This window comes from Mustela lutreola, chromosome 12, assembly GCF_030435805.1.
Source record: "Mustela lutreola isolate mMusLut2 chromosome 12, mMusLut2.pri, whole genome shotgun sequence".
In the NCBI taxonomy this organism is placed as follows: domain Eukaryota; kingdom Metazoa; phylum Chordata; class Mammalia; order Carnivora; family Mustelidae; genus Mustela; species Mustela lutreola.
The window spans coordinates 11,810,188-11,822,659 of NC_081301.1; the positions used below are offsets into that span (position 1 = coordinate 11,810,188).

Here is a 12,472-nt window from a genome sequence, read left to right on the forward strand (position 1 = left end):
GTTCTAACAAATAGTGTGTCTTCATGGTTTAGCTTTCTCTGTGGCTTAGTCCCTGTGAATGAATCACTGCAAAGCTCGGCTTAGAAATGGTCCCTGAATCTCAGCGCATTTGACCCTTCCAAGTTTTGTGAACATTTCTTATAGTTGAGTGGGGGCCTGTTAGTCATAGAACTACTAATTGGGCTTCCTCCTAGAATCTGAATTTCATCTGATGTCATTCGTTTGTTGATTCCCACTCTCTGGTTTGAATTGACTTGCACACCTATACCTATTCATTAAGTCACAACCAAGATGGCCTTCACCTTTTCTTCAGGTTGATGAACTTTTTTACAAGCTTCTTCCAACTTTAGGCTTTTGATCTCAATTTTCTTAGAGTATTTACTTTAGAAAATTTATAATCATAAATTCTTTCTTTGCTCCTTTGAGCAAAATCCTCTTGCTAGTTCACAGAGCAAGAATGTCCCAACTCAATAGATGGGAACTATGTCTTTGAAATACAATGAACAGGGAAGGAAGCCCACATCTTCCATTCTTTGTGAGACTGTGGAAATCTCACTCCTGTAAACAATGCTTGTTTCAAGTTACAAAACTACCTCCTATCATAGAGAGGTGACAAGTTTATTTTACCTTTGTGTAAATACAGTTAGGGAATATGGATGGCCTGTGTTTTTTCAAAAACTCACCAATCACCCCAGCACTTAAGAATCCTTTTATCAGGGCCACCTGAGTCAATCAGTTGGGTAAGTGTCTGACTCTTGGTTTCAGCTCAGGTCATGATCGCAGGGTGCTGAGATCTATCCCCAAGCTTTGGCTCTGTGCTCAGCAGAAGGCCTGCTTCAGATTCTCTCCTTCTGCACTTTTGTCACTTGTTTGCACATACTTTCTCTCTACCCCCCTCAATAAACAAACAAATAAATAAAAAAGAGTCATCTTACCATTTACCTCAGCAGACTTTAGCTCAGACTGAGCTCTGTTCACTCCTATTGCAAGAATCTGGAATAAAGCCTCTGTTTAACTTTGGTGCCATTTTTTATTCGAAATCCCATTGGGATTTTTGTCCACTCCTTCTATCCAGGCTGCAGAGCTGTCCTTCGCTAGACGGTTCTATTCCAGTCCTGCCAGGTCAGGCAAACTTTATTTCTTAAACCTGCTTGTGCTTCTAAGCATTAATCCTGCCATAACCTTGAGCTTTTCAAATTGTAATAGAGAATTCCATTGAGGAAACTATTTCAAAAAGCCTGGTCTACTCTGGTCTCTTTATAAGATGCAACATTTTCTGCAGGCAAGGAGTCTCCACAGAGCCCCCTTCATGTCTCTGTTCCTCAGGCTGTAGATGAACGGGTTTAGCATGGGGGTGACCATTGTGTACACCACAGATGCCATCATTCCAGTGCCTGCTGAGTAGGAGGAAGAGGGCTGGAAATACACAAGAAAGACAGTTCCATAGAAAAGAGTGACTACTGTCAGGTGAGAGCCACAGGTTGAGAAGAGTTTGTGCTTCCCCCCAGCTGAGGAGACCCTGAGGATGGTGTGCATAATGTGGGCATAAGAGACCAGGACACAGGCGAGAGGGACCACACCTGCGAGGGCTGCTTCAGCAAACATCATGACCTGAAAGATCTGGGTGTCTGAGCAGGCAAGTTTGAGGACAGGGAGAAGGTCACAGAAAAAGTGTGGGATGGAATGGGAGGCACAGAAGGAGAACTGAGCCATGAGGAGGGTGAGTGAGAAGGCCAGGAGGTGGGCGCAGAGCCAGGATGAGGCGACCAGCAGCAGGCAGCGTTGGGGACACATGATGGTGGTGTAGTGGAGAGGAAGGCAGATGGCCACATAGCGATCATATGCCATCACGGCCAGCAGGAAATCATCCAGCAGGGCCAATGCCATGAAGAAGTACATCTGTACGAGGCAGCCAGTATAAGTGATGGTGTGGTGCTGAGTGATGGTGTTCACCAGCACTTTGGGGACAATGGTGCAGGATAAGCAGGTATCAATGAGGGACAGGTTGGCCAGGAAGAAGTACATGGGAGTGTGGAGGTGCTGGTCAGAAACTATGGCCAAGATGATGAGCAGGTTCCCCAACATGGTGACCAGGTACATGCCCAGGAAGAGTCCGAAGAGGAGAGGCTGCTGCTCTGGGTGGTCAGAGAAGCCCAGGAGCAGGAAGTCGGAGATGCTCGTGTGGTTTCTGATTTCCTTAAGTAGAGAAATTGGAAGAGAATTTTGCTTAAATAAGGTAGGCCCTGAATAATAAAGACTGTAAGGGATTTGATCTGTTTTTCTCTGTTCTTTGAAAAGGTCACTGAGAATCCTAGCAGCTGTAACTCTGGGTTTGTAAATGTTGAGGGTTGTGGACTATGGTAATGAGGCCTGAGGATGAGCTATAGTTTGGGTTCTAGATTCCTGTCATGTAGCAAGTTTTTGGCATGGGTTGTCTGAGTGACATGAATGGGATTCACCCGAAAGAACTTTGGCAAATTCAGCTCCCTTTCTAAAAGACTTAGAACAACAAGCTTGGGGTCCTCTCTTTTGGAGCTCATTTTGGGGTCTTGCATCTACTAGGATTTCATGGGCACTGCAGGGTGCCTGTGTGTATGTGTGTGAGTGTGAGAGTACATCCTGGGGGAGATGGTGGAGGAGTTGTGGAGTCATCTTTCCAGAGAGGAGCCAGTGGAGACCAGGGGTCTTTAGGTGTAGTGGAGTGTTCCGCTGACCTTTGCCTTAGAGAACCATTCCACTGAGTCAGTGTGGATGTGAGAATGTTGGAACCTGAGATGTGCTCTTATTTTTTTCAATTTATTTTTTATTTATTTTCAGCATAACAGTATTCATTATTTGAGATGTGCTCTTATTAATGAAACAGCAGTTTCGTTGTCCTCATCAACCTCGCCACCACCACCTTTCTTTTTACGTTCTGGGCTTTGGCGTCCTGGAGACAGGATGGGAAACTTTTCTCTGCTGCTTATCTCGGTCTAAGCTCGGCCAGTTATTGAACTCTGAATGTGTGTTTCCTCATTTGGACCATGAGCAGCACCTTCATGGAGTCATCGACGTGATGACTGAGATAACATGTACGGAGGGCAGGCTACTGTTGAGGGTGGTGACGCTCCTGCCATTGTTGGTCATAGTTGCTGACTGTGAAGCAGGGACACACGATGCAGTGGAAGAGCGTCAGATGCCCCACTTTACAGCTTTACAGCTCTGTTCCTCACGTGCCTTTTAAACTCAGAGACAGTTTTTCTCACTTGGAGCCTTACTTTCCTTCTCTGTAAGATATGCATGCTAGCCTTACCTGATAGGCGTGTCGAGGGGCCCAAGGGCTGGAATCCACTGAAATTGTTTTTATCAACCATGATGTGCAGTCAAGATGAGAAATTCCCACATTCCTGTTTGATGTTGTAGAGAAACAAAGTCGACAAATGGTCAGTGGCAGTATGTCTTCATGTCTTGTTTATTTAGGGTTGTGATAAAAACATAATGGACCCTTGGGAGGTGGACAGAATTTCCCCACTCCTTACTTTTTTTTTTCTTTAAGATTTATTTGTTTAGAGAGAGAGAGAATGAGAGTGAGTGAGTGGGGAGTGAGGGAGAGACAGAGGGAGAGGGAGAGAATCTCCAGTGGACCTCCCACTGAGTAAGAGCCCAATGTAGGGCTTGATCTGAGGAACCTGAGATCAGACAAGGATTGGATGCCCAACAGACTGAGCCACCGAGATGCCCCACTCCCACTCTTTACTCTTGATACGATTTTGAGAAAGTTGCTAAACTTTTAAAATGGGGTAATATCTTTTAAATGGGATAATATCTGAGTTCAATGAATCCAGTGTTTGTGAAGATTACATTGGGATAAAAAATGACGGTGTAATGTTTAGACCAAGGCTGGCCCTAGTAAGTGCTCAGTAAATAGGGTCTAGTATTGTAATTGCTTTTTTTTTTATTTTTTAAAAAAGATTTTATTTATTTATTTGACAGACAGAAATCACAAGTAGGCAGAGAGGCAGGCGGAGAGAGAGGGGGAAGCAGGCTCCCCACTGAGCAGAGAGCCTGATGCGGGGCTCAATCCCAGGACCCTGGGATCATTTCCTGAGCTGAAGGCAGAGGCTTTAACCTACTGAGCCACCCAGGTGCCCCTTTTTTTAGAATTTTTTATTTATTCATTTGACAGACAGAGATCACAAGTATGCAGAGAGGCAGGCAGAGAGAGGAGGCAGCAGTCTCCCTGCCGAGCAGAGAGCCCAATATGGGGCTCGATTACAGGACCCTGAGATCATGACCTGAGCCAAAGGCAGAGGCTTAACCCACTGAGCCACCCAGGTGCCCTGTAATTGCTGTTTTTAATAATGTGCAGGTGCTTTGAGGTTATGGTGTTCTGGTCTATGCCTTCAGATTGGGCTTGCCACTTGTGAGGTGTGAACACCAAATGCCACCTCCAGCACTGTCACCATGTCAGCATCAGGAGCATCAAGAATACCACCTCTGAAGGGTTATGTCTCTACTCAGAACTGTCAGTGGCAAAGCCTTTGACATTTTGGCATCTGAAACCATGTTTAAACTCGGTCAAATCACAGAATCTCAGAGCTGCCCCCACTGCCTCATTTATTAATGAAAGTATGGGAACGAATGAATCTATCTGGAATAGTTTTTGCTGGCTCAAGTTTTTAGACAAAGGGTGTGAACAAGTTTGGTAAACTCTGATGGGATGTAGAGGAGTCAGTTACTGGTACTGACTTGGAGTGGTAGCTGAGAGAGTTTCCGGATCCACATCCACCCAAGTGGACTGAGAAGGAAGTGTGCTTTGTCCAGGACACAGATGGGGCTTGGGGAAGGGTGGTCTGAAGCCCATTCTCTTCAATGACTTCAGACTAGACCATCAGGGACATGAAGAACCCCTGAGGTAGGTGGCCCTGCTCACGTTCTGAAGAACCAGAAATTGATTGGTAAATGGGGATGTAGGATGATAGAGAGAAAGCAGAAGGAGCAGGTCTATTGCTCTGTGTGTGTTTATGAGTTTGTCTGTGTGCCTCTGTGTGTGTGCAAGCATGCTTACAAGGGGGCTAAGGTAGTTGGCTCTTTTGCCATCCATATGCCTCAGTTCTTACCTGGACATGCTGGTCAGCTTCAGTCTCTGACACTTCCAGGGAGGAGATTTGGTTTGCTAGAGAAGTCATAGCTAGAGTTACAGAGCCCTTCCTGTCTGTAGGAGCAGCACAGACTAAAGACTCCGGTCTTGGTGATATCTCAGGCACAGGCGCTGCTGACTTTTCACAGGCAGTGTCTCCTGGGACCCATTCCCAAATCTCCTAGTTAGAGCCCAGATGGGGCAATTGTCCAACCTCCCAGCTGGCCTGTCTGCATCAGGGCCCCCTGAGTCCAGGCAGCATCAGTGATAATACCATTCAGATGACCAGAGCTGGGATCCCTGGGGGACTCCTGGTTTTTCCCCTGTGTGAGATGCTGCTTGGTTGCATCCTCCTGGCCTGATCCTGAATGGGGACTATCTGTATCATAGAGTCACCCTTTAACTAGAGCCCAGTCCCCATGGATGAGATACAGTCAATCCTGGAAAATAAGAAAAAAAATTGAAGATAAAACATATCAGGAACAGGGGTGCCTGGGTTGCTCAGTTGTTTGGGCATCTGACTCTGGATTTCGGCTCAGGTGATCTTGGGGTCTTGTGAATGGCCTGTTATTGGCATTTGAGTTTGGCACAGAGTTTACTTGTCTGTCTTCCTCTGCTCATCCACTCATTCATGGTCTCTCTCAAAGAAAAAAAAGAAAGAAATAAAATCTTCAAAAAAAAAATGTATATGGAGAACATGACCAAGACTTAACTGTCACATAGCAGAAGGAATATTTTTATTTTTTATAATCTCAGTGGTCAGAATTATGAATCCTATGTAGCCTGTCTGTAAAGCTCTGGGTGTAATCTCTGAAAAGGTTGATATCCAGGATCTATAAAGATCTCCTCAAACTCAACACACACGAAACAGGCAAACATATCAAAAAGTGGGCAGAAGATATGAACAGACACTTCTCCAATCAAGACATACAAATGGCTATCAGACACATGAAAAAATGTTCATCATCATTAACCCTCAGGGAGATTCAAATTAAAACCACATTGAGATATCACCTTACACCAATTAGAATGGCCAAAATTAACAAAACAGGAAACAACATGTGTTGGAGAGGATGTGGAGAAAGGGGAACCTTCTTACACTGTTGGTGGGAATGCAAGTTGGTATAGCCTCTTTGGAGAACAGTGTGGAGATTCCTCAAGAAATTAAAAATAGAGCTTCCCTATGACCCTGAAACTGCACTCCTGGGTATTTACCCCAAAGATACAGATGTAGTGAAAAAAAGGGCCATCTGTACCCCAATGTTTATAGCAGCAATGGCCACGGTCGCCAAACTATGGAAAGAACCAAGATTCAACGGACGAATGGATAAGGAAGATGTGGTCCATATACACTATGGAGTATTATGCCTCCATCAGAAAGGATGAATACCCAACTCTTGTAGCAATATGGACGGGACTGGAAGAGATTATGCTGAGTGAAATAAGTCAAGCAGAGAGAGTCAATTATCATATGGTTTCACTTATTTGTGGAGCATAACAAATATCATGGAGGACAAGGGGTGTTAGAGAGGAGAAGGGAGTTGGGGTAAATTGGAAGGGGAGGAGAATCACAAGAGACTATGGACTCTGAAAAACAATCTGAGGGGTTTGAAGTGGTGGGGGGGTGGGAGATTGGGGTACCAGGTGGTGGGTATTATAGAGGGCACGGATTGCATGGAGCACTGGGTGTGGTGAAAAAATAATGAATACTGTTTTTCTGAAAATAAATAAATTGAAAAAATTAAAAAAAAGCTTTTATTTATTTGTTAGAGAGAGAGAGAGAGAGAGAGAGAGAGAGGGAGAGAGCACACAAGCAGGTAGAATGGCAGGCAGAGGCAGAGAGAGAAGCAGGCTCCAGTCAAGTAAGGAGCCCGATGTGGGATGCGATCCCAGAACTCTGAGATCATGATCTGAGCTGAAGGCAGCAGCTTAACCAACTGAGCCACCCAGGTATCTCTCTGAATTTTTTTTTTTTTTTAAGATTTATTCATTTTTGGAGGGAGAGAGCATGGGTAGGAGGAAGAGAGAGGTGGGAAAGATTTCCAAGCTGACTCCATGCTAGCTGGATCTAGTAACACTGTTACTAGATCACGGAACAGATCTGGTGCTGAGCTGGATCTCGTAACACTGTTGACTACCGAACGGGAGTGGTCTGTCACTTTCCTTGGTCTCTCCCTGCCGTCTCTTTCATTGTTGAGTTTGATAGCCCACATACATAGATCTTACCTTATATAGTCTACTCTAAACGTGCCTGGATTTGTCCTTTATGTGAATAGAATTACATTTTTTGACCACATTTATTGATTTTATTTGTCAGAAAGAGATAGGGGGAGAGATCAAGCACAAGCAGGGGAGAGGCAGGCAGAGGGAGAAGCAGGTTTCCCACTGAGCAAGGAGCCTGAAGCGAGATTTGATCCCAGGTCCCTAGGATCATGAACTGAGCCAAAGGTTGACTGGGCACTGACTGAGGCACTCAGGTGTCCTGGAATTATACTTTTTATATTCTTCTGTGAATTGGGCATATTGCTCAGCGTTTTATTTTCACATTCGTTCTTTCAGTGGGTGGATGCATGTAACTGAAGGTTGTTCATGTTCAGAACTGTCTCATACGGATCACAACCCCTCCTTATGCACCTCTGTAGCCTGCCAAAGTTCTGGTTTCAGACATTTTGGGTTTGGAATTATTATGTGTGTATGTACGTTGTCTGTGATTCTCTTAGAAGGTCGTGTGGTCACACTCCATAATTAAACATGTTATTTCCCCCACAGAAGGAATGTATATTCCACAGAGTACAACTAGTTCAGGCATTAAATACCCTTGTGTAAATTCAGATCGTGGTTTGCTGCTCCATGAGTTCACTGAAAACATACAGAAAATTCCCTTCTCATGAGAGGTTTTTGTATGATAGAAATGTAGGTAGATGTTCTGGTGCCTATGTAGTAGTAACCATGTATTTATTTATTTATTCTTTATAATTTTTTATTTTTTATACACATATATTTTTATTCCCAGGGGTACAGGTCTGTGAATCACCAGGTTTACACACTTCACAGCACTCACCAAAGCACATACCCTCCCCAATGTCCATAATCCCACCCCCTTCTCCCAAACCCCTTCCCCCAGCAACCCTCAGTTTGTTTTGTGAGATTGAGTCACTTATGGTTTGTCTCCCTCAAAGTGCTCCATATCACTCGGCATCAGGGAAATACAAATCAAAACCACAATGAGATATCACCTCACACCAGTCAGAATGGCTAAAATCAACAAGTCAGGAAATGACAGATGCTGGCGAGGATGCGGAGAAAGGGGAACCCTCCTACACTGTTGGTGGGAATGCAAGCTGGTGCAGCCACTCTGGAAAACAGCATGGAGGTTCCTCAAAATGTTGAAAATAGAACTGCCCTATGACCCAGCAATTGCACTATTGGGTATTTACCCTAAAGATACAAACGTAGTGATCCAAAGGGGCACGTGCACCCGAATGTTTATAGCAGCAATGTCCACAATAGCCAAACTATGGAAAGAACCTAGATGTCCATCAACAGATGAATGGATCAAGAAGATGTGGTATATATACACAATGGAATACTATGCAGCCATCAAAAGAAATGAAATCTTGCCATTTGCGACAACATGGATGGAACTAGAGCGTATCATGCTTAGTGAAATAAGTCAAGCAGAGAAAGACAACTATCATATGATCTCCCTGATATGAGGAAGTGGTGATGCAACATGGGGGCTTAAGTGGGTAGGAGAAGAATCAATGAAACAAGATGGGATTGGGAGGGAGACAAACCATAAGTGACTCTTAATCTCACAAAACAAACTGAGGGTTGCTGGGGGGAGGGGGTTTGGGAGAAGGGGGTGGGATTATGGACATTGGGGAGGGTATGTGCTTTGGTGAGTGCTGTGAAGTGTGTAAACCTGGTGATTCACAGACCTGTACCCCTGGGGATAAAAATATATGTTTATAAAAAGTAAAAAATTAAAAAAAATGCTGGGCTTGGAAATGGTCCCTGAAACTGAGAGCACTTGACCCTTCCAACTCTTGTGAACATTACTTGTTGGTGAGTGGGACCTGTTAGTCATAGACTGGGCTGGTACCTGGCTTCAACCCAGAACCCAAGTACTGGCTGATGTTTTTCTTTTGGCGATTCCCAGTGTGTGGTTTGAATCTTCTTGGACATCTGTATGCTAATCAAGTCACCTTGTAGGAATGGCTGGGCACTCCTTCTTCCTGGTTGTATCTGTGTCCTTGGCAAGTTCATCTTATTCTCCTTCTGTCTAGTTAGGCATTCTATGTTTGATGAACCTGCTCATGATTGCAAGAATTCATCTATCCTTGAACTTGAGTTTTCAAAATTGCTGTGGAGAAGTGCAGGGAGAAGGCATTTCAGAGAGCGCAATTTGTCAGTCTGGGGCAGGACCTCTTACAGAGTAGAGTATCTTCTCCAGCCTGAGAGCCTCCATAGAGCCCCCTTCATGTCTCTGTTCCTCAGGCTGTAGATGAATGGGTTCAGCATGGGGGTGACCATTGTATATATCACAGATACAACCATTCCAGTGTCTGGTGAGTAGGAGGATGAGGGCTGGAAATATACCAGAAAAAGTGTCCCATAGAAGAGCGTGACGACTGACAGGTGAGAGCCACAGGTTGAGAAGACTTTGTGCTTCCCCCCAGCTGAGGGGACCCTGAGGATGGTGTGCATAATGTGGGCATAAGAGACCAGGACACAGGCGAGAGGGACCACACCTGCGAGGGCTGCTTCAGCAAACATCATGACCTGAAAGATCTGGGTGTCTGAGCAGGCAAGTTTGAGGACAGGGAGAAGGTCACAGAAAAAGTGTGGGATGGAATGGGAGGCACAGAAAGAGAACTGAGCCATGAGGAGGGTGAGTGAGAAGGCCAGGAGGTGGGCGCAGAGCCAGGATGTGGCAACCAGCAGCAGGCAGCGTTGGGGACACATGATGGTGGTGTAGTGGAGAGGAAGGCAGATGGCTACATAGCGATCATATGCCATCACGGCCAGTAGGAAGTCATCCAGCAGGGTCAATGCCATGAAGAAATACATCTGTACGAGGCAGCCAGTATAAGTGATGGTGTGGTGCTGAGTGATGGTGTTCACCAGTACCTTGGGGACAATGGTGCAGGAGAAGCAGGTATCAATGAGGGACAGGTTGGCCAGGAAGAAGTACATGGGAGTGTGGAGGTGCTGGTCAGAAATTATGGCCAAGATGATGAGCAGGTTCCCCAACATGGTGACCAGGTACATGCCCAGGAAGAGTCCGAAGAGGAGAGGCTGCTGCTCTGGGTGGTCAGAGAAGCCCAGGAGCAGGAAGTCGGAGATGCTCGTGTGGTTTCTGATTTCCTTAAGTAGAGGAAATTATGAAGAGAATTTTGCTTAAATAAGGTAGGCCCTGAATAATACAGACCACAAGGGTTTTGATCTGATTTTCTATGTTCTTTGAAAAGGTCACTGAGAATCACTAGCGGCTATAACTCTGGGTTTGTAAACATTGAGGGTCGTGGACTATGGTAATGAGGCCTGAGAATGAGCTGTAGTTTGGGTTCTAGATTCCTGTCATGTAGCAAGTTTTTGGCATGGATGGGATTCCATCCATGAAAGAACTTTGGCAAATTCAGCTCTCTTTCTAAAAGACTTAGAACAACAAGCTTGGTTTCTTTTCTTTTGGAGCTCATTTTGGGGTCCTGCATCTACTAGGATTTTGTGGGCACTGCAGGGAGCCTGTGTGTATGTGTGTGAGTGTGAGAGTGCATCCTGGGGGAGATGGTGGAGGAGTTGTGGAGTCATCTTTCCAGAGAGGAGCCAGTGGAGACCAGGGGTCTTTAGGTGTAGTGGGGTGTTCCAGTGACTTTTGCCTTAGAGAACCATTCTGCTGAGTCAGCGTGGACATGAGAACGTTGGAAACAGATGTGTTCTCTTATTAACGACAGACCAGTTTCATTGTCCTCATCAACCTCACCACCACCACCTTTCTTTTTATGTTCTGGGCTTTGATGTCCTGGAGACAGGATGGGAAGCTTTTCTCTGTCTCTTATCTCGGTCTGAGCTCGGTCAGTTTCTGAACTCTGATTGTGTGTTTCCTCATTTAGATCATGTGCAGCACCTTCACGGAGTCATTGAGGTGATGACTGAGATAACATGTACGGAGGGAGGGTACTATCGAGGGTGGTGAGGCTCCTTCCATTGTTGGTCACAGTTGGTGACTGTGAAGCAGGGGCAGTGGAAAAGCATCAGATGCCCTGTTACAGCTCTGTTCCTTATATGCATTTTTAAACTCGGGGACAGTTTTTCTCACTTGGAGCCTTACTTTCCTTCTCTGTAAGATATGCATGCTAGCCTTACCTGATAGGCGTGTTGAGGGGACCAAAGACTGGAAACCGATGAAGTTTCTTTATCAACCATGATGCGCAGTCAAGATGAGAAATTCCCACATTCCTGTTTGATGGTGTTGAGAACAAAGTCGACAAACGGTCAGTGGCAATATGTCTTCATGTCTTGTTTATTTAGGGTTGTGATAAAAACATAATGGACCCTTGGGAGGTGGACAGAATTTCTCCACTCTTTACTTTTTTTTTCCTTTAATATTTATTTGTTTAGAAAGAGAGAGAGTGTATGAGGGTGAGTGACAGAGGGAGAGGGAAAGAATCTCCACTGAACTTTCTGCTGAGGAAGAGCCCAACATAGGGCTGATCTGAGGAGCCTGTGATCAGATCCCAGCGAAAATCACTGGTTGGATGCCCAACAGACTGAGCCATCAAGACGCCCCACTCTCACTCTTTACTCTCGATATAGTTTTGAGAAAGTTGCTAAGCTTTTTAAATGGGGTAATATCTTTTAAATCATCTGAGTTCAATGAATCCAGTGTTTGTGAGGATTAATTTGGGATAAAAAAATGACAGTGCAATGTTTAGACCAAGGCTGGCACCTAGTAAGTGCTCAATAGATAGGGTCTAGTATTGTAATTGCTGTTTTTAATAATGTGAGGGTGCTTTGAGGTTGTGGTGTTCTGGTCTGTGCCTCCAAATTGGGCTTGCCACTTGTCAGGTGTGAACACCAAAAGCCACCTCCAGCACTGTCACCATGACACTGTCAGCAGCACTTCCTCTGAAGGGTTATGTCTCTATTCAGAACTGTCAGTGGCAAAGCCTTTGACATTTTGGCATCTGAAACCATGTGTAAACTTGGTCAAATCACAGAATCATCAGCGTTGCCCCCCCACCCCGCCTCAGTTATTAATGAAGAATGGGAACGAATGAGTGTATCTGGAATAGTTTTTGCTGGCTCAAGTTTTTAGACAAAGAGAGGGTGTGAACAAGTTTGGTAAAC

General features: G+C 45.1%; 2 protein-coding genes across 2 annotated transcripts; both read right to left on the reverse strand.

Moving 5' to 3' along the window:
- Positions 1–1,257: 1,257 nt before the first annotated feature.
- On the reverse strand, positions 1,258–5,168 carry LOC131812996 (olfactory receptor 1361-like). Its single transcript, XM_059143080.1, has 2 exons — positions 5,100–5,168; positions 1,258–2,196 (listed from the first exon to the last, which is right to left on the reverse strand). Exons 1-2 carry the CDS (start codon positions 5,166–5,168, stop codon positions 1,258–1,260), a joined length of 1,008 nt encoding a protein of 335 aa, XP_058999063.1.
- A 4,382-nt stretch (positions 5,169–9,550) lies between these two features.
- LOC131812997 (olfactory receptor 1G1-like) lies at positions 9,551–11,548 on the reverse strand. Its single transcript, XM_059143081.1, has 2 exons — positions 11,489–11,548; positions 9,551–10,489 (listed from the first exon to the last, which is right to left on the reverse strand). Exons 1-2 carry the CDS (start codon positions 11,546–11,548, stop codon positions 9,551–9,553), a joined length of 999 nt encoding a protein of 332 aa, XP_058999064.1.
- Positions 11,549–12,472: the final 924 nt, after the last annotated feature.

Bases quoted from the DNA above. Each gene is read 5' to 3' on its own strand.
- LOC131812996 (XM_059143080.1), bottom strand. From the start codon at position 5,168: ATGACTTCTCTAGCAAACCAAATCTCCTCCCTGGAAGTGTCAGAGACT. The intron at 2,197-5,099 runs GTAAGAACTGAG...TCTCTACTTAAG, and splicing joins AAGCTGACCAGCATGTCCAG to GAAATCAGAAACCACACGAG.
- LOC131812997 (XM_059143081.1), bottom strand. From the start codon at position 11,548: ATGGTTGATAAAGAAACTTCATCGGTTTCCAGTCTTTGGTCCCCTCAA. The intron at 10,490-11,488 runs GTAAGGCTAGCA...CCTCTACTTAAG, and splicing joins CCCCTCAACACGCCTATCAG to GAAATCAGAAACCACACGAG.